Below are 23,253 nucleotides of genomic sequence, written 5' to 3'. Positions count from 1 at the left end.
CATTAGATTCTATGGATAATGGGTAATGTACTTTGAATAAAACACAAATGATCTGAAGGTTTTAAGTTTCATGTAATTTCATGACAGACAAAACATAAGGGCAAAGAGATCACTACTCTAATGAAATCTAATTCAGGTACACAAAGATCAAACTCGGTATCTTTATATTTTTGTTTCCTGACAGCTTCTGCAAAATCACGTATCACAGATGTATTTGTACTAGAATACACAAACTCACATTTCATATTTATATCAGAGAACTAGTTACTACTAGTAATTATAGTGTTATTTTAAGTTGCAGTGATTCTAAATTACTCCTCTCATTTTAAATGCTTCACAATGAGCCTCTTTTGTAAACTGGGAATACAATACATCAACAAAACTGCAAATTTAGCAGGCATAAATAACAGTAGTTGAATCTAAATGTTAGCCAGGATGAACTTACAGAGCCCAGTCTTTGTGGCATATACATGATACTGAAGAGTGGAATAACTGAAAAACAAAGCAAAACTGGGGTGTGGTTAAAAAAAAAATCAGGCTTAACCTAAATTTCAGAATATTGAAAACTGCCTTAGGTTTTTGTTTTTCCTGGAAAATGCAGCCTTCCCATAGATAACTTGATAGGTTGCAAAGGACTCCATATGGCACTCTGAGAAAAACAGTGTGAAGACCCGTTTTCTAGAGGGTCTAATATAGGGTCCCATTAGCTTTTGTAGTATCTTTGTGCAAATTAGAAAAAGACTCCTCTTTCTCAAATAGAAATACTCTACAACCTAACTAGCTTTAAGAGGAACTTTACTGAGCCCAAGAGAGTAGCAGTCTTGGCACACATTTACTTTCTGGCCTTTCTATCCAATGCTTGGTCACTGGATGTAAAGAGCTGACTCACTGGAAAAGACTGTGATGCTGGGAAACTGAGGGCAGGAGGAGAAGGGGTCAACAAAGGATGAGATGGTTGAATGGTTCAATGGACAGGAGTATGAGCAAGAGACAGTGAGATATCCAGGAGATAGTGAAGGACAGGGAAGCCTGGTGTGCTGCAGTCCATGGGGTCACAAACAGTTGGACACGACTTAGTGATTGAACAACTTTCTATCCAAACCTTCAGAAACAGGGACACTTGTACATGTGACATCTGCGATGCACACATTCCTTCTCTAGGTCCTTCCTCCTCCCCACTCCCCTTGAAGTGTCTGTGTCAGGTTTGGAGTTAGGTAGGAATGGACTGCCAAGAAAGAAAGAAGTGACCTCGGGACTGCCCAAAGAACAACACAAAGGTTGTGTTGTTGATACATGCTCAGAATTCTAAGAGGGTAAAAGGAATGGCTCCACAAGCTGCTATAGATTTACGTAGCAGAGGGCATTCCCAAGTGGCAGCAGAACTTGGCCTGAAATCTACACAGCTGTGTTTTCATCTAAGTGACTCCATGTGGATGAAAAAGGCATCTCCTTAGACAGTGCACACCTGTGCACTTCACACACGAGCTATCACATGCCAAGTCCCTGTTCTTTCCTTTCTTTCTTTCATTGGAAGTACTACCAATGGCTTTTCACAAGTTTAAGCCAAATAGATCTACCTAGTGCTCAAATCCTTTTATAAAAATAAGATTTTATTAACAGAGAAAAAAGAGAATCTTTCCATAGAGCAAAGTCTTCCTTGAAAGCAAAAAAAAAAAAAAAACCCAAAAAAACCCCCTATACTACATACATATATACAGTGATAAAATACTGACATCTGTAAGCATATAAGACTTAGCTCAGTAAGCATCTAAATATTATGCAACAGTAGAATCACCATAGATACTAACTATAGGCGAATGACAAAGCTCTCTAGAACATAAACCTCCTTAGGAATTCCCTCCACCACCACAGAATGCTGAATATTTCAGTGGTGGTTAGTAGTTTGTATTTCAGCAGCAAGGAACTCTACTTGGGTCTCTGCTATTTTCCAATCCAGTTTTTAAAAAAATTTAGTACATAAGCTAATCTGAATTTTATTGAGTGTCTACCTAATGCTAGGTATATATATGTACTAGTCAGGAAGACTACTAAATGAATAGGGCATGGAACCTTCTCTTATGAAGTTTACATTTTCCTTACATTGACTTACCTCTTAACACTAATGCTGTGATCTCAGTTTGTGTGTTATTTTATATGCGAATATTTGCTAGTGTATAGAGTTTATACTCTGTATACATAATGATTCATCACAATAACCACAGAACTAATGATCCAGATGACATTTTCTAGAATAACTGGAAACTGACATTTAAGCTTGACACTGGATAAACAGACAGGCTTAAGATGGCCCTGGATCCTTGGTGAGCAGTAAAATAAGCATTCATATTTCAGAAAAGTGGTGAAAACAAAATTTTTCATACATTTCACATCTAGCTTTGGAGTTCAAAAAATGAGACCTAAAGATAAATTTCAAACCATGACTGAAGCTTAACCAGAGTCTGAAATTATGTTTAACATTAAAGGATATATACTTTGGTAAAAGATATTTATATTCCTAAATATAGTTTGAGTTATCAAATAATAATAATAATGTACAAAATAAAATGTCAACATTCCAAATTAATTTATGAAATGGAATAATGTATTTGATGTTGAAGCTGAAACTCCAATATTTTGGCCACCTGATGAGAAGAGCTGACTCATTTGAAAAGACCCTGATGCTGGGAAAGATTGAGGGCAGGAAAAGGGGACGACAGAGGATGAGATGGTTGGATGGCATCACCGACTCGATGGACATGAGTTTGGGTGGACTCTGGGAGTTGGTGATGGACAGGGAGGCCTGGCGTGCTGCGGTTTATGGGGTCGCAAAGTCAGACACGACTGAGCAATTGAACCGAACTGAATGTATTTGACTTTTCAGACAGAAAACAAAACCAAACCACAGTACCTATGTTATGCAAGGTATCTTATTCCCAAGCCTACAAATGGCGGGGGGGAGGGGGGAGGAGGAGGGGGTTGGGAATTATGTTACTTAGCAGTCAGCAACTACTGAGGGCTTACTAAATACCAGGTTTCTGCTAAGCAATTTATACGCATTGTCTCCCTGAATTTTTAGATAGTTGTGTACTAAAATTAACAAACAAGAAAACTTAAGTTTTTTAAAAGGTCTAGGTAAGATATCCAAGTATGAAAGTCACATGTAGCTTAGCATAACTGATTCCTGTGTTTCTATATTTAACCAGAACACTGTACTGTCTCCATATTACATGTTTTTCAAACATAAACAGTAATTTCAAAGAAAGTAAAATATTATGCTTAAAACTGTGATAGAGGCTTGAGAGTTTTTCTAAATAGGAAAAATTATACTGTATCAACTCTATATTATCTACAATTTCATGCATCTATTAAAGGATTCATTACTAAAGAATTAACATATCATTCATTATAATGAAACTTCCTTCACCTATAAATTTACTCCAGAAACAGACCTCACAAACATAGAAAAAGTCTATAAAAATTCATTATGATGATGCTTGAACTTATTTTTACATTCTTTGCAACAATTATTTTTTGACTCATAAGTTAAAAGAAGAAAAGAAAACAAAAAAGAGCATCTTCTGAGGTAGTTGAACAAGAGTTAAATCCTAGTGAAGAGACAAAGGCAATAAAAGAAGATATATGGTTAAATGTGAGGCTACATAGAGAGGTATTTTGAGTGGTTAGAAGAAAAAGAAGAGAGCACAGCATTATAAATTAGGAGCTGGCAAACGATGGTCCACAGCCACACCCAGCCCACTGCCTGTTTATTATCTTTCCAAAGCATTCAACTTTCAAAAAAACACACAAAAAACAGTCTTTTCACATTCATATTCATCTGTCTCCATAAGATTTAATGAAATTACTTAGTCAGAATAACAAGGAAAAAGAGTACAAAGAGATTTGGGAACAAAACTGCAAGAACACAAGCCTTGAGAGAACACAGTTCTACTAACAGGAGCAGAAACTGAGCAGGGGCATTAGGGCTGGTCAGTTCTGGATCACCAGTTCCCAGCTGTGAGAGCAAAGAGTCGGACACGACTGAGCGACTGAACTGAACTGAACAGGGTTCAATGGGGGAGTGGAAACACTTTGCTCGTTGTCAAATTAGATAAGAGGTAGGTTAAGACAGTTTCTTATTTAAATAAGGACTTAGCTGTGGGAAGACACCCAATGTGTCTTGAAATAGATCACATATATTTATTGTGTAATGAATGACATATGTGAACACAGCAAATATTTTTCAGAATATTAATTTAGAGGATTTCTAAAGCACGCCAGAAGCAGACATTCTTTAACCAGAAAACACAGACAATAGGCTTCCAGATTTAGTATTAAGTCTTCACAGTTCATAGATTCTATAATACATAGTAGTTGACCAACCATCTTTACTAAATTAATGCATGTCATTGTGTGTTCAGTTGTTGAGTCTGACTCTTTGCAGCACCATGGACTGTAGCCTGCCAAGCTTCTCTGCCCATGGATTTTCCAGGTAGGCATACTGGAGAGGGGTGCCATGTCCTACTCCAAGGGATCTTCCTGACTCAGAGATTGAACCCAAGTCTCGGGCAATGTCTCTCCTGCGTTGGGAGGCAATTCATTACCACTAGCGCCACCTGGGAAGTACCACCTACACTGAATATATGGTACTTGTAAAAATTCTCCCTCTGAACTGTGGTGTTGGAGAAGACTCTTGAGAGTCCCTTGGACTGCAAGGAGATCCAATCAGTCCATTCTGAAGGAGATCAGCCCTGGGATTTCTTTGGAGGGAATGATGCTGAAGCTGAAACTCCGGTACTTTGGCCACCTCATGCGAAGAGTTGACTCATTGGAAAAGACTCTGATGCTGGGAGGGATTGGGGGCAGGAGGAGAAGGGGACGACAGAGGATGAGATGGCTGGATGGCATCACTGACTTGATGGACCTGAGTCTGAGTGAACTCTGGGAGATGGTGATGGACAGGGAGGCCTGGCGTGCTGCGATTCATGGGGTCGCAAAGAGTCGGACACGGCTGAGCGACTGAACTGAACTGAACTGAAGCTTACTGCAGACACTGAAAATCATTTAGCCTCTTTATGCCTCAATTTCCATATTTGAAAAATGGGGGAAATTAGTATTCACCTCGTATGATTGCTAAAATTAAATATGTAATCACATGTAAAGTGCTTAAAACTGAACCTAGAACATGGCTAAATGGTATATATAAGAGCTGGTCAGTGGTGGTGATAGTGGTGGTAGCAGCAGCAGCAATAGCAGCATGTCTCTTACTGTTAATAAATTGTAACATTCTTATCTAATGAACTCAGATATAATCTTAGAATCTGCCTTAACAAAGAACCTAAAGACACTGCCAATATACAACGTCAAACTGACTGCAGTTGGTACATGAAAAGAAAAGTACAGATGTAAGAGATTGCAAAAGAATTCCAATTTGAATTTCCACTGGAATTTCAATTAGTGGCTTTTAGATATGCATCAATCAAGCATCCACAGAGAAATATCTTATAGTTAACAAGATAATCTGGTTCTCAAGTGAAATATCATTTGGAACACAAAGAGTTTCTGAGAAGCTATAAGGTAGAAAATATTCAAATACTAAAATGTTGAAGATAATATAGAACTGCTAAAGAGATAAGAGAATCCTGCTACTTTTATTATGTGTTAAAGATAAAAATACTTTCAAAAAATGTGAAACAATACCACACTCCATGTTTTTGGAAAATATATTTTTCATTAAAAATGTTATTTATGTTTACATGTAATAGACTATTTTTGGTTTAAATGAATTATTAAATGTTAGTCTTTCACTTTTAAGTTCCAGTATGTTTAAATATCTGTAACTATGACCCATAAAAATAGAAGCTCCTTGAGATCTTGATAATTTTTAGAACAAAAAATGAAAAATCACTGATTTAGGGCATCAACAATATTATACTCTTTGAAAGTGAAAATTCACAAAGTACTACGTTTTATATAGAAAACTACAGAGATGAGGCCCTTGCAATTCTATCATAATCAAACTGCAAAGATACAGATGTATACTTATGGCTGATTCATGCTAATGTACAGCAGAAACCAATGAAATATTGTAAACCAATTATCCTCTAATTAAAAATAAATAAATTTTTAAAAATTGCAAAAAAATACGAATTGGCCCTAACCCTTCCTAGTTGCTAATCTCTAAACTTGACTCCACAGAACAAGTTTCAGCAAACAAAAATCAGAGTACATTAAAAAGGGTTCCATGTTCAAGTAATTCCAAGTAAAATATGCTAAAAATAAAGTTAAACAGGTTCCTTTCTTAAAACTTTTCAGAGGTGATAACATGCTAATAATGCATCGTGAACCTCAAGAGCCAGATAAAGTATGCAAAATTTACCACTTTTTCATAGAATGTTTCATAGAATTGGTGTTTCTCCCACTGAAAATGCTTTGCTAAAAGTGTACGCAGATTAGATCTGCAAGTTATTTTAAGGGAAGTATTACTGAGAAAATGGAGAACTTACAGACTCACTTGATGAAGATGCAGACACCTTTTCAGGACTGCAGTTCACTGTTGTCTTGAGATATTCTCTTTAGCAGTTCCCACCTCTCCATTATCTACCTATCTCCTGTCTATCCACTGTTTTACACTTTTGTCTCTTCTTTTTTTGCCTTCTTATCTCCTTCTTTGTTGTTACTTACAAGAGAACAATTTAAAATTAAAATCAAAAAAGTAAAATTTCATTTTGATGCTTCCTGATATCAAACCAATTGCTACGCTGACTTTTCCTAATCCTCCAAAAGGGATGTCAAAAGGCTGTCCTTATGTGTCCATAAAATGAGTATGGGGCAACTGACACATTGAAGAATATTCCAAACTTACATAAACTATAAAACTAAGTAACCAAAATAACCTAGACAGTGTGTTGAAAAGCAGAGATACGACTCTACTGACAAAGGTCCATATAGTCAAGGCTATGGTCTTCCCAGTGGTCATGTATGTGTGTGACAGCTGGACTGTAAAGAAGGCAAAGCGCCAAAGAACCAATGCCTTGGAACTGTGGTGCTGGAGAAGACTCCTAAGAGTCCCTTAACAGCAAGGAGATCAAACCAATCATTCTTAAAGGAAATCAAATGAATACTCGTTGGAAAGACTGATGCTGTAGCTGAAGCTCCAGTATTTTGGTCATCTGATGCAAACAGCCAACTCATTGGAAAAGTCTCTAATGCTGGGAAAGACTGAGGGTAGAAGAGGGTGTCAGAGGATGAGATGGCTGCATAGCATCACTGATGCAATGGACATGCACTTGGGCAAACTCCGTGAGATGGTGAGGGACAGGGAGCCCTGGCATGCTGCAGTCCATGGGTCACAAAGAGTCAGACATGGCTGGGCAACTGAACAACAAAAACAACCAAAATAAACTTTGAAACAACCGGGTGAACTAAAATCCAGTGACATATGTAACCTTATTACTTGTCCCTAATAATAAAAGTAACTAGCAACCTAGACCATCAGAAAAGTCTAAGATTCAGTTTCCATCTTCTTTATCTTCTTGAAAGTTTATCTTCTTCCATCTTCTTTAAAGTTTATAGACCTTTTTTTTAGTATTTCCTATACAAATGAGTATTTTCTAGCAATAAGTGATAAAGCTTTTCATTTTTTGAATATCCAATAGTATTATAGTATTTGATTTTATATTATGGATAGACAAAAACATAGTCATAAACTTGTACTACATACAATGGATTTAAGTGGGTCAACACGAACAAAACCCTCATACATTTCATTGCATGTAACAGATTCCCCCCACAAAAAAAGAACTGCATATAAACACTGAACTCTAGTTGATAGTTAGTGACGTACATCCTAAAATATTTAGGGATAATGTGTACTGATATCTTCAACTTACTCTGAAATGGATCAAAAATGAAATTAACTATTGGAGTCATCAACAATGGTCAGTATATATGGGTGTTCATTGCATAATTCCTTCAAATATTCTGTATATTTAAATATTTTTATTAAAATGCTGAGAAAAACAAGTACTTTTTTAAATTAAATATTACCCATATAACAGTATTTTCATTAGCTGTTTGACTAGAACACCTTTATAGAATCTTTTGACCTGTTAAATTCTCAAAAAATCCTGAATTAGGTATATCAGAAATTAAAAGGTATTAATAAACTTATCTCAAAAGTACCAAGAATGAAAGAAAATAGTTCGACAGTATTATGGAAGATAATAAACAAATCAATAAACCATAGTTTTGATCTTTCTTCTTTTCTCAATTTGAAGTGTTTTCTTATCTATAATGCTACATGAATCTTATTTCAGTTATAGAAGGTGATTGTGGGTGATGATACCAGTTTCTCAAAAGTATCATATGAACTGGGAAATTGAGAGGAGTTAAGAGAAGCCTGAAGAGTCTGCTAAAAACTGATGGACAGCTGTTGAGCTTTTGGTAGGGATTGGGGTATATACACTGTTTATAATTAAATGATCAAAACTGTTTTTAGTGGTAACAGAAATTCATGTGTACTTCTAAGTTCTTATTCTGTTGCTGGTACATGGTACCATTAACCTTTTGCTTAAATCTAATTTATATAATGCATTCAATGACAAATCTTTCAAATATTTAGCATAAAATATGAACTTTCTTATCATGATATTTCTGCAGAGAATATGTATTTGGTTTATCACTCCACCCTAAAAATCATATTCACTGGTTTTCACTGGTAATAACCTCTAGGTATACACACAAATTCTATGAAGTCCTGATACTGTTTTCCAAGTAAAGCAAAATTTTTCAAATTTCTAAAAGTAAAAAACTAAAAGTATAAAAAATTATAAGAAATAATCCAAGGCATAAGTTAATTTTTATTAGTTTTCCTATTCCAAACTTCTTAAAAAAAATGCTTCTCATTTTTTAACCAAAAAACAATTTTTTTGTATGTGTTTTCACTCAAAGAGGAGATGGGAAGGTGAGGTTATCATACAACTCTCAGAAAGTTGGAAGTTTATGAAGAAACTTGAAAAACAATCTATTTTTAAGCCATTTGGGTAGAAGTTATACATTTCAGCAGAATGTGTTTTGTTTCAAAAACAACTTTGCTCTCAAACTTAATCTATACATTCAAAAGGTAACATTAATATATCCATGTGTGGTAAGTCATTTTAGTTCTGTCTGACTTTTTGCAATCCTATGGACTGTAGCCCACCAGGCTCCTCTGTACATGAAATCCTCCAGACAAGAATACTGGAATGGGTTGCCAAGCCCTTCATCAGGGAATCTTCCCAAACCTGGGTCTCCTGCACCGCAGCCAATGTTCTTCAAAATATCATCTACTGGTTACAAAACAAGCTCCCGAGAAGAGCATAAGTAAACATGAGGAAGTTCTCAGACTCTCCTAAGGTTATCTACAAAAATAATGAGGAGTTTCAAACTAAAATTTTATATATTTTGGTGTTTAGATATGTATACAGTTATGTAAGAAACAAAACTTCAGATCCAAGAAATAGGAGGCATTAAAAAAAAATCTGTCCAATAATTTGCCCTGAAGAACAATAGAGTAGCAATACAAATGAAATATTAAACAGCTTTCAGGTTCTTTCAAAAATTACCATTAGATTCCTGATATAACTGGAAACCAAGCTACTCATTTTAACAAATACTAACAGGGCAAACTATCAAACAAGTTTTTCACCAACTAAATAATCCTTCAATAATGACTACCTAAAATAATAAAAATAGTTATTTTCCCCATGCCTCATTTTTGACTCCCAATGAAAAAAAAAAAAAAGTGTGAAGTCACAATCAACCTAGAACGTTGTATTTTAATAACAGAGTTACAAAACAAAGGTTCAGTTCAGTTCAGTCGCTCAGTCCTGTCCGACTCTTTGCGACCCCATGAACCGCAGCACGCCTGCCCTCCCTGTTTATCACCCACTCCTGGAGTCCACCCAAACCCATATCCATTGAGTCAGTGATGCCATCCAACAATCTCATCCTCTGTCATCCCCTTCTCTTCCTGCCCTCAATCTTTCCCAGCATCAGGGTCTTTTCAAATGAGTCAGCTCTTCGCATCAGGTGGCCAAAGTATTAGTGTTTCAGCTTCAACATCAGTCCTTCCAATGAACACCCAGAACTGATCTTTAGGATGGACTGGTTGGATCTCCTTGCAGTCCAGGGGACTCTCAAGTCTTCTCCAACACCACAGTTTAAAAGCATCAATTCTTCGGTGCTCAGCTTTCTTTTTTAAAAAATTTTTTTCTTTTCTTTGTTTCTGAAGAAGGGGAGAGCGCAAGGGCCACGTGGACGCCCGCGTGCCGTCCTCCCTCCCCGCAGCGGCTGGGGCAGAGGGAACGGACACGTGCTCGGACGCGTGTGACAGCCGTGACAGGCACGCGCCGCCGGCCCCCCTTCCGCCCCGGCCCCCAGGCGCCCCGCGTCCCCCGCCCCGCTACCCCCCCCTCCCGGAAAGGGTACGGCGGGGCCGCCCTGCGATGCCCCGGCCCCGGACTCTCGCCTGCAACACGCCTCTCCCCCGTCCCCCAGCCCGGCCCGCGGGCAAGGACCCCTGGTGGGGAAGCGGAGGAGGGCGCAGCACCCGGAGGCCAGGAGGCACAGCTTTCTTTATAGTCCAACTCTTAGAAAAAACCATAGCCTTGATTAGACGGACTTTTGTTGGAAAAGTAATGTCTCTGCTTTTGAATATGCTGTCTAGGTTGGTCATAACTTTCCTTCCAAGGAGTAAGCCTCTTTTAATTTCATGGCTGCAATCACCATCTGCAGTGATTTTGGAGCCCAGAAAAATAAAGTCTGACACTGTTTCCCCATCTATTTGCCATGAAGTGATGGGACCAGATGCCATGATCTTCGTTTTCTGAATAATGAGTTTTAAACCAACTTTTTCACTCTCCTCTTTCACTTTCATCAAGAGGCTTTTTAGTTCCTCTTCACTTTCTGCCATGGTGTCATCTGCATATCTGAGGTTATTGATATTTCTCCCGGCAATCTTGATTCCAGCTTGTGCTTATTCCAGCCCAGCATTTCTCTTGAGGTACTCTGCATGTAAGTTAAATAAGCAGGGTGACAATGTAGAGCCTTGATGTATTCCTTTTCCTATTTGGAACCAGTCTGTTGTTCCATGTCCAGTTCTAACTGTTGCTACCTGATCTGCATATAGGTTTCTCAAGAGGCAGGTCAGCTGGTCTGGCATTCCCATCTCTTGAAGAATTTTCCAGTTTATTCTGATCCACACAGTCAAAGGCTTTGGCATAGTCAATAAAGCAGAAATAGATGTTTTTCTGGAACTCTCTTGCTTTTTCGATGATCCAGCGGATGTTGGCAATTTGATCTCTAGTTCCTCTGCATTTTCTAAAACCAGCTTGAACATCTGGAAATTCACGGTTCACATATTGCTGAAGCCTGGCTTGGAGTATTTTGAGCATTACTTTACCAGCGTGTGAGATGAGTGCAATTGTGTGGTAGTTTGAGCACTCTTTGGCATTGCCTTTCTTTGGGATTGGAATGAAAACTGACCTTTTGCAGTCCTGTGGCCACTGCCGAGTTTTCCAACTTTGCTGGCATATTGAGTGCAGCACTTTCACAGTGTCCACTTTCAGGATCTGAAATAGCTCAACTGGAATTCCGTCACCTCTATTAGCTTTGTTCGTAGTGATGCTTCCTAAGGCCCACTTGACTTCACATTCCAGGATGTCTGGCTCTAGGTGAGTGATCATATCATCGTGATTATCGGGGTCGTGAAGATCTTTTTTGTACAGTTCTTCTGTGTATTCTTGCCATCTCTTTTTAATATCTTCTGCTTCTCTTAGGTCCCTACTATTTCTGTCTTTTATTGTGCCCATCTTTGCATGAGATGTTCCCTTGGTATCTCTAATTTTCTTGAAGAGATCTCTAGTCTTTCTGGTCCACTGGAGAAGGGAATGGCAAACCACTTCAGTATTCTTGCCTTGAGAACCCCATGAAAAGTATGAAAAACAAAGGTAATTTAAGTTTATTTTCTTGAAAGCTAATACCAGTAGAGAAAGTACGGAGAGTAGAACAACATTTAATAATTCACTATTCTTTCTTAGTTTCTCTAAATATTAATATAATGTCTGTGTATGTGTACATGTGTGTGCTCATTTCTGTCTGCCTCTTTGTGATCCCACAGACTGTTGCCAGCAGACTCCTCTATCCATGGGATTCTATAGGCAAGAATACTGGAGTGGGTTGCCATTTCCTCCTCCAGGGGATCCTCCTGACCCAGGGATTACACCCGCATCTTTGGTGTCCCTTGCAGTGGCAGGCAAATTTTCTTACCACTGAGCCACCTGGAACCCCCACATAACCTCTAAAACACATATTTAAACTTTTGATAAAGGATTGATTTTAACTACTTTAATGCTTCAGTAAGACTTCATGTTTAAACTGAGAAAGTGTTTTAACTAATTTAACACTTAGGTAATACTTCATGTAACTTGATATAAGTCTAGAAAAGGTAACAAATGATAAATTAAGCCCTATAGTCTGCAATCTTAAGCAATTCACCTAATTTCCTCAGTATGATTAAGTGTAAATTGCCTTGGAGTTATATTATAAGGAAAAGCTGGTAGTTCATCTAAGCAAGGTCTTTAATCAAAGAAGCATGCATGCATGCATAAATTATATAATCCACAAAAAATTCCTCCATGAAAGTTGCTTTACCATCTTTTATCTATTATCAATACTAGAGCAGCATTGCTTTTAAACCAATCAGTATTTCCCCAACAGTTTTCTATTTGTATGAAAGTTTATTATTGAATCACTAAAGTAAAAGCCATGAAGGCAAATCACTGAACTCAGGTGATACTGTATGCTACAACCTTATCTGTTTACAAGGATACTTTCTATATAATACATAACAGCACTCTTTAACCATGCTGGTATGAAGTTATAATTTCCACTCATGTTTTTATAATATTGGAAAAGACCATGGGAAGCAGGAAGAGAAGAAAGCATAAACAGTGTGATAGAGATAAAGGTTCAAAATACATGTGTGCACATACACACAGATTAGACAGGAAAGTAAGTAGGTAGGTAGACAGACACTCGACAAGTTTATAAATGTTATTCTAGAATTACACCTGGGGGCATTTTCCTCTTATGTTTTACTCTAGGTATTAAGCAACCACAGGTCATAGATAGTATACTAGGTTTAAGGATTTATATTAAAACTAGCAGTGTTCTTTATCTTTCCAGAGTTTGTGCTTAAAATAAGGTAGATAAAATAAAAAGAATGACTTTTAAAATAACTATAAAAGTATATTGATATTCATCAATAAAAAGGAATAAACTACTAATACATGCTATAACATGGAGCCTTAAAATCATTATGCTAAGTGAAAGAAGCCAGAAGCAAAGTGAGGCTCTCTATATGAAGTGAACATAAAGGCATAAAAATATTAGTTTGGTGCAAAAGTAATCACAGTTTTACTTTACTGAATTTTGTTGTTTGATACTGGAATACATTTTTAAATAAATATGGTTATATATTATACATCATTTTAATGCACATTTCTCCCTTTATGTTTTTTTTGCTGACTTACTATTGTTGTTCAGTTGCTAACTCATGTCCAACTCTTTCCGACCCCATGGACTACAGCATGCCAGGCTTCCTTATCCCTCACCATCCCCCAGAGTTTGCTCAAATTCATGTACATTGAGTCAGTGATGCTATCTAACCCTCTTATCCTTTGTTGCCCTCTTCTCTTCCTGCCCTCAATCTTTCCCAGCATCAGGGTCTTTTCCAATGAGTCAGCTCTTCTCATCAGGTAGTCAAAGTATTGGAGCTTCAGCTTCAGCATCAGTCCTTCCAATGAGTATTTAGGGTTGCTTTCATGTAGGACTGACTGGGTTGCTTGCTTATTGCTTATTGCTTATTGCTTGCTTATTACTTGCTGCTTATTGCATATTTATTTTAGACTATGGAAATGATGTTAGACAAAAAGCAAATTTGAGTAATTTTCTTATTCAAGTTCAAATGGGTTGTAAAGCAGTGGAGACAACTGGCAACGACAACAACACATGTGGCCTAGGAACTGCTAATGAACATACAGTGCAGTGGTGGTTCAAGAAGTTTTGCAAAGGAGACAAAAGCCTTGAAGATGAGGAGCGCAGTGGCATAAAAAACTCATGTAGAGACTGTAGTAAATACTCTGCCTAATGATTAAAAATTGGGCAACATCTGAATAGTCCTCTTTTTTGAGGAGACCTATTGCAGATCATACACTGGGAGAAGAGAATTCACCCCAAGCTCTCTGTTAGCTGTTCTTCCACAGATCCTTATATGGAGGTACAGATAATATACATGACTTACACACATCATAATATTTAATAGATGATTTTGAAACAAGACAGTTATCAACAAAAAGTGAGATCATTGCACACTACATACAAAATAAAATTCGAGGCAATACATCCAGTTTTAAAAATTATAAAATAATTTTAAAGAAAAAAATCTTTTTGCAGATCTTCTATGGGTAAGACTCTCCAAACAAACAAATTATGACTCCACAAGCACTATAAACATTTATATTTCAAAAACTATCAGCACAAAACTAAAATGCTGGGGAAATCATCTATAACATATATGATGAAAAAGAGTAAGAAGCTGCCAGAAATCACTGAAAAAGGACAACCAAACTGAAAAATACGAAAAAGAATATATTTTTATTTTCTTAACTGATGTATGTGAAGTTGGGAGGGAAAGTAATATACTGAAGTAGAAGAAAATCTTAAAAATGCAGATAGAAATCAAAGTTTTTTGTAACTTAGAAGTAATTTTTGTGAGCCCAATATTAATAGAATCCATTAGACCTGTGATGGATATATAATATAATACATTATATATTATATAATATAATGAAGTATTGCATTGACAGCCACTTAAAATATGAGTGTGTGTTAGTCCCTTAGTTGTGTCCGACTCTTTGTGACCCCATGGACTGCATCCCACCAGACTCCTCTGTCCATGGGATTCTCCAGGCAAGAATATGGAGTGGGTTGCCATTTCCTTCTCCACGGGATCTTCCTGACCCAAGGATCAAACCTGGGTCTGTTGTATTGCAGGCAGATTCTTTACCATCTGAGCTATAGGGAAGTCCACTTAAAATATATTTGTAATAATTCTGAATAACCTTGCAAAGACCAACTGCCAATGATTGATACATGACAGTTCTAGCATATAAAGATGTTGACTGTATATATAACCAATACAATCTGAACAAGCCAGTTTTACCACATATGAAAACCATAAATTAAATACAAAATTTTTTTTAAATTTTATTCAAGAATATAAACAAGGAGTATATCACACAGTGTATCATAGGTCCTTAATAACAATCCCTAAAAAAGCCGGCTACAAGAGCATAAAAGTATGCATCAATATACTGCTGACATTCTATTGCTTCAAATTATATTTAAGTCGACTGTTTCAGCACTAAGTACACATTTTCATTATAAAGCTGACAACTGTTGCTGCTATTTTCAAAGTCTGGAATGTTACCTCTTCTTCCTCTTCTATCAAAATCCAATATCCTTTAAAGTTCAGCTCAAAGGGCTACATCTCCTAGAAACTTTTCTCCGTTAGCATTTATCTCTGCATTCCCACTCTAAAAGCACCTTGTTTATTCCTTTAATCGCAGCATAATACAACTGTGCCTTGTATTAACTAGCTGATTACCTTTGGATCTCTCTCACTTATAAACTCTCTGAGAGTTATTTTATCTATGGACAACAACCTATTAGTCTCCGTCTTTAGACAACAACTAACTATAGTATAATGCTACGCAAGCTAGCAAAGACATTTTCTAATTGAATGAATAAAAGAATGTACCACAAGTTTCATGAAAGAATGAGAAAACACTGATATTTTTATTCACTGAAATAATTAAAACTATAAACTCATGAAACATAGTAAGTGGGCTAATAATTTTTTAGAGGAAAAGGTTCTGAGAGACATATTCCTAGGATATGGACAGGAAAGAGGCGATGCCACAAACCTCAAAGAAGTCATCTTGAATATAAGAAAGCAATCCATACAAAGGTTCAGTGACAGAATAAGAAAGATCTTTCTTCACCTTCACTCTCCAAGTGGAAACCTAAATATTTCCTACTGGCATGGACAGAATAGCCTGAAAACAGTGAAGAGAGGCTTAGCTCTTCTTTCCAAATCCTTAAAGAGATAAGTGATGACTAGCCGTGCTCTGGCTGCCCTCCCATCATTAAAGTAAGATAGCCAAGCAATTGAGAAGTCTCAACTCACTCAACTAGACATAATGCTTTAGCTCGAAAGAAATGGAAAACTCCATGCCTGCCCACAACCTTCATCTCATAGAAAAGGTAAATCCACTATTCAGCTTTAAAATACACATTCAAAAAGTTTAGTATGTTTCACAATGATGATTCTGTCCATTTTCAACAATAAAATAGACAACTAGAATTTTACAAATTGGGGAAAGACTAAAACCAAAGTGAAATCGTGAATAATTATAATTATTGTATTGTAATGATTATCTGTATAAACTGTAAATTTTAATTTCTTGAGGGTGGAAAACAATTACATAAATCTTTGAATGTCTCATGTCTAATATAACACCTGGCACATAGAAAGTTGTCAATGTTTGTTGAATAAATGCAAACGAGTGAACTGAAAAAAAAAACCTATATATTTATTTTGTTTTAAATGCCATATATTAAACCAATACATATGCTGTAGCTTTGATATTAACTGAATATTCAGATAAGTGAGTCTAAACATATCACAGATCAGGAGTTTCCAATCTGAAGCTCAAAGGAAGCAGGGAATGAATCTTTGATATTGTATGTTTAAGTCTTTACACATGTATATGTATTTTTCTAGAGCAGGTTCTACATAGCTATCATCATACTTTCATAACATAAAGGTTGAAGACTACAAAACAGTCAAATGTCTAAAGATGCATTATCAATTGTAAAAAATTAAAAATATAATTAAATATTACACACAATTTATGTTACACCTGATGTTTTCATCTTTGATGAATCAGAAAAGCTCCTGGATTATATGGAGTAACAAAGAGTCATTAATCATTCAGTATTTAATAAATGCTTTTTCAATCATTTAAATGTAGAAAATGTGGGAATTTATTATTATACTTTGTGAAATTAAAAGATACTAGCTATATCATCATTAATAGGCAACCAATATTACTCATGCAAAACAAAAATATTCAAAAAATTATGCGACATGACATTAATACAAAAGTGGTTAAGACATTTTCATAAGTGAAAATAGCATTTTTACAAAACCAAAACTAGTAATCCAGAGTTAGCTAGAACATTTAACAAAACAGGAAAAGATAAAGTCCTGGGGTTCTATATCCTAGTACTCTAACCTAAAAACCAGAAGTAAGTAAAATAGATAGGAGCTCTCAGAAATCCAATGTTGTAGATACAATGTTAGTAATTTGATTATACTGCTCAGGAAGGAGCTGCAACAGGTGTCCTTTTTCTAAGAAACTGAATAGAAGAAGTCCACTTCTAGAAACACTGTAACATCCAAAACTGGTCAGTTTAACCAAGATGTTTTTTTCTGATATTGAGAATTTTTGATGGAAGGTGAGGTATGAAAATAATTTCACAACATAAAGCATTCCTGAGGAAAGCTTGCAAGCCATAGGTGATGGGCCATACCACACGGCACAAAAAGGCTGAGACCTCTAGAGCCTCAAAGGTGGAGAGAGAATGGAAAAAGGAGAGGTAAACAATAAAAACAGATGATATGAATACTCTGACTATTCTCTCCCTTCCTCTGGGCTCAAATATTAGGAAGAATAAGCAAAAACAAGAGTTCTCCCTACTCATCCCATTTGCTCTGTGAGCGGGGATTATATTAACCAAGTAAGCATCACTATACACTGTTAACAGGTCTGGATGGAAATGATTTATGGCCTGCCTCCATCCACCTTACTTAGTAAGAACAGACAATAAGAACAGAGTAAAGGTGTCTCAAGTTTAAAGTAAGTATTAAGCTATTTCTTAAAATCTGAGACAAAGCTAAAAATAAATTCCTTTACACGTGTTATCTAAGAAAATATGCCCAATGTTATCTGTACAAGATGAAACACCGCATACCTAGCTCTCTAAATCCAGCTCTGTAAAGTGAAAGTAACTGTAAGGCTTTCACAGGAGCTAACTGCTACAAATCTCAAAATCCCAAGAAGGTGACAATTACCTTGTCTTCCTACATGAAAGAGGCCATATTATGTACCCCAATGAGTGATTATCAAAATCAATTTTGATGATACAATGATCTTTTAATACATGTTGTTCTCATTATCCCTGATATATTCTTGGTTTTCATGACATCTTATCACAAATGAGTAAGAGACTGAGTATCTGTAGTCCTTTTAACACAGGATTGATAAGACTTCTGCAAAAGCTGCAACTGCCCTGAGACTGAATACAAAGCTTAGGAAATAAAGCTTGTGCAATGCTTTAAAACAAGATGGCAGTGTGCCACAGGTCATGTGTAATCATTATCACAGAGGAGGAAAGTCTTCAAGAAAAGTTCCAGCCAAGTAGTAAGGATGCAAAATTGCACCAAATTGCCTCTAATGCACTGAATTGAACATTTATAAAGTGAATTTTAATGAAAAATTCTGGCTGATGATATAGAATTTTTTTCCACCTACCTAAGTTTGAGGTGCATAAAAGTAACTTTCCTCCACATAACTATTTTGTACATTAAGATGTAATATTTAGGTTGTAGCCATGTATTTGTGAAATAAGGTTGCTTTATATCATACAAAAGAGGCACAGCTGTGGGTTATTCCTGTACATTTATTCTAGTACTTCTCAGTGGTAATACTAATGAAGGTGATCCTTTCCTGAACACAAAAATCAGAGCTTTCTGTCTGACTCTCCTGCAGCATGTTGAAGGATGAACTCTATCAAACAGAAATAAAAATGTAAGTGTAACTAAAATGAAAAGACAGATAGTTTGCAAATGCTACTATCTTGCTATTATCTTGCTTGTAAAGATATCGCCCTATATCTTCAGACATATTTTAGAGTTTCAATGAATATATTCAGAAAAAATTGATGACATTCATTTTAACTTAGTATCTCAGAAGAAACAGAAATATAGGGACTGGATATCCGAGAGACATATAAGATGCATAGAATATATAATAAACATATTATTATATAGTTTCCCAGTGCTTTCATTATATACACGTGAATTAATAACACTGTCAGAAGAAAATGATTATGCTATATAAAATTAATGTTGAGTCATCACAGCTGTTTTAAAAACAGCTAACTTTTTATTTTCTAATTTCATTTCATGTTATTTTTTAACATAATATACTTGCTGATTAATTTACTGTAAACTTTTAATGATAAGCAATTGCAACACACCAAGTGCAAAAAAATTTTAAAATTATATCTTGTACCAAGTTAGAGGAACATTATTACCAATATGTCGCTTATTCCTACATTTGGCAGGCCAATGAAAGCCAGCGGGATAACACTCACCATCGGAAGAGGATCACAGTAACAGAATTCTCAGAATGAGCAATGTAAAATTCAGGGGGGAAAATTCAATGAGAAGAAACTACAAAAGTGAAAGTATGTATGTGTATTTTGAATGGTATGATGGGGTATGGAATGTACTTTGCAAAAAGGTAAAGTTGAATGAAAATATTTGAGAAATTCAAACAAAAATTTCTCTGCTTCAACCTTAGGGTTTTTTTCCCCTCCTGCTAAAACAACAGAAATCAGGGTTTTCAATAAAACATCCCTTTGGGCTCTTCAAATTTAGTTACCTTCTATTTCAAAACTTCTTATCTCTAGATTTAATAGGCTTCACATAATCATTTTCACATAAACTAAGTTGTACCTACACATTAACAAAATATTCGGACCACATGAAAATAAAATTTTCCTCCATCCAACAAAGCAATGAGTAAACTTAGAGGCCATTTCATAATAAAATTTACATATGTAATTTAATTAGGGCTTCCCAGGTAGCTCAGTAAAGAATCTGTCTACAATGCAGGAGACATGGGTTCGATCCTTGGGTCAGGAAGGTCCCCTGAGGAGGAAATGGAAACCCACCCCAGTATTCTCACCTAGGAAATCCCATGAACAGAGGAGCCTGGCAGACTACAGTCCATGGAGTCACAAAAGAGTCAGATACAACTTAGTGACTGAACAACAATTTAATAAATTAAATCTTTAAAGAATATTAACTCACTAGGAACATCTTAGTGTTCTCAGCTTGAGCCACAGCAGTTAGCAGACACACAGTATATAAAGAAAATGCTTCCTTACTACTACCCGTTTCATATTTTTACATCTTAAAATATGGCTACATCTTAAAACTGACAGTAAAGTATAGCTTTTATTAATAACACATAAAACAATGGTGCGTTTTACAAACTATTGTTTAAAATTAGACTTAACAGAGTAATAAATGTGAAATTTAATGCTGAACTGAATTAAACCAAGATGAAAGTGCACTGTCTGTTAAATACATTAACTCTCAGAAAACTGAAATTCAGGCTTTTTGAACACATTATTTTACATTAGTCTGTTTAAAAGTTTGCACTTTTATATAGAATAGATTCAGTTCAGTTCAGTTCCTCAGTCGTGTTTGATTCTTTGCGACCCCATGAACCGCAGCACGCCAGGCCTCCCCTGTCCATCACTAACTCCTGGATTCCACTCAAACCCATATCCATTGAGTCGGTGATGCCATCCAACCATCTCATCCTCTGTTGTCCCCTTCTCTTCCTGCCCTCAATCTTTCCCAGCATTACGGTTTTTATCAAATGAGTCAGCTCTTTGCATCAGGTAGCCAAAGCACTGGAGTTTCAGCTTCAACATCAGTCCTTCCAATGAACACCCAGGACTGATCTCCTTTAGGATGGACTGGTTGGATCTCCTTGCAGTCCAAAGGACTCTCAAGAGTCTTCTCCAACACCACAGTTCAAAGCATCAATTCTTTGGTGCTCAGCTTTCTTCACAGTCCAACTCTCACACCCATACATGACCACTGGAAAAACCATAGCCTTGATTAGACAGACTTTTGTTGGCAAAGTAATGTCTCTGCTTTTTTAATATGCTGTCTAGGTTGGTCATAACTTTCCTTCCAAGGAGTAAGCGTCTTTTAATTTCATGGCTACAATCACCATCTGCAGTGATTTTGGAGTCCAAAAAAATAAAGTCTGACACTGTTTCCACTGTTTCCCCATCTATTTCCCATGAAGTGATGGGACCAGATGCCATGATCTTCGTTTTCTGAATGTTGAGCTTTACGCCAACATTTTCACTCTCCTCTTTCACTTTCATCAAGAGGCTCTTTAGTTCTTCTTCGCTTTCTGCCATAAGGGTGGTGTCATCTGCATATCTGAGGTTATTGATATTTCTCCCAGCAATCTTGATTCCAGCTTGTGCTTATTTCAGCCCAGTGTTTCTCATGGTGTACTCTGCATATAAGTTAAATAAGCAGGGTGACAATGTACAGCCTTGACGTACTCCTTTTCCTATTTGGAACCAGTCTGTTGTTCCATGTCCAGTCCTAACTGTTGCTTCCTGATCTGCATATAGGCTTCTCAAGAGGCAGGTCAGCTGGTCTGGTATTCCCATCTCTTTCAGAATTTTCCACAGATTATTGTGATCCACACAGTCGAAGGCTTTGGCATAGTCAATAAAGCAGAAATAGATGTTTTTCTGGAACTCTCTTGCTTTTTCGATGATCTAGCGGATGTTGGCAATTTGATCTCTGGTTGCTCTGCCTTTTCTAACACCAGCTTGAACATCTGGAAGTTCATGGTTCATGCATTGCTGAAGCCTGGCTTGGAGAATTTGAGCATTACTTTACTAGAGTGTGAGATGAGTGCAATTGTGTGTTAGTTTGAGCACTCTTTGGCATTGCCTTTCTTTGGGATTGGAATGAAAACTGACCTTTTCCAGTCCTGTGGCCACTGCTAAGAATAGGTTATATCTTTTCAATTAACTTTAAAAACAACCCAAGTCTTTTGAATAGGGCGTTTAACCCTTTTACATTTAAAGAAGAACTTACTCTTGCCATTTTGCTAATTCTTTTCTGATTTGTAGCTCTTTTGATCCCTGTTTCCTCTTATGATCTTCCTTTGTATTTCATTGATTTTTTTTTTTTTTGTCATTAGATAAGGTCTGATTCCTTTCCCATTTTCTTTTGAGTCCCATCCATAGATATTTTCTTTTTGGTTAACACAAAATTTACATAAGACATTTTACAGTTAAAACTGTCTCAAGCTGATAAAAAATAAACTATCACACATAAAAACGCTACACTTTTACTCTTCCCAACACATACTCTATATCACTGACATTACAACATTACAATGTTATCCTTTTATATTGTGTACCCACTAACATGTATTTACAGGTGGTCCTTTTTTATACATTTGTTATTTAACTTCTATACCAGAATTAAAATGATTTACAAATCATCATTACAGTATTACAGTATTCTGTAATTGGCTATATATTTACTTTTTCTATCTTATTCTTTCATATATACTTTCATATCTGTCATGTTACTGTTTAGCATCCTTTTAATTTGTTTATTCTTTAGAACCTAAAGACAACACATATTTTATAAATAAAACTGGCAAAAAAAATCTGCATCAGTATTGTTTGACAATGACAAATCAGAATTGAGCCTGTTAGGCTTAGAGTACTGAAGGAGCTGTGTTGAAACCAATAAAGCAGATTCAGTCCATTAAAATCTTCACCCAATACCTACCAGTTCCTCTGCTTAAGTACGGAGGTTTAAAGAACTTCACGACACCATAGACATTCACAATCATGCCACCTTTAAGTTGATTCAGGGGTGTATATACATAATGTGTGGCTGGAGCCTAAAGAAAGACAGTGAATATATCAATATTATTAAGTATTTATTTAGATTTTAGAATCATGTTATGATCAATTTGTAAGTTAATAAATTGATCTGCATCTATTTCTTTGTGTCTAAAAAGAGATGGCTTAAAAAAAGGGAAATGCACAGCTTATGAAGGTTACCGTATAAACTAGTTTTTCTTATAAATATCTTTGATTATTAATGTTGCAATCTGTATACAACTTCAAAAAAAAAAGCAGTTTAAGAGATTTTAGTTTTAGTTTTTAACCTTAACTAGAATCACTTCAAAACTTATGGCATATATTTGTTTTTCTTATACTGCTATGAAGATTTTA

At 36.1% G+C, this 23,253-nt stretch overlaps 1 protein-coding gene across 9 annotated transcripts in view; it reads right to left on the bottom strand.

The window, feature by feature from the left end:
- Nucleotides 1-23,253, bottom strand: part of POT1 (protection of telomeres 1) — a 98,210-nt gene that overhangs the window by 48,010 nt on the left and 26,947 nt on the right. For all 9 annotated transcript variants that reach the window (XM_027539099.1, XM_027539098.1, XM_027539093.1 and 6 more), the window contains one exon: nucleotides 22,802-22,916. In XM_027539099.1, coding sequence (XP_027394900.1) covers nucleotides 22,802-22,916 — 115 coding nt within the window. The remainder of the gene's footprint in view (nucleotides 1-22,801; nucleotides 22,917-23,253) is intronic.

Source organism: Bos indicus x Bos taurus, chromosome 4 (assembly GCF_003369695.1).
Source record: "Bos indicus x Bos taurus breed Angus x Brahman F1 hybrid chromosome 4, Bos_hybrid_MaternalHap_v2.0, whole genome shotgun sequence".
Classification (NCBI taxonomy): domain Eukaryota; kingdom Metazoa; phylum Chordata; class Mammalia; order Artiodactyla; family Bovidae; genus Bos; species Bos indicus x Bos taurus.
The sequence above is the reverse complement of the archived record's forward strand: the minus strand, read 5'-3'. Positions and strand labels throughout refer to the sequence as shown.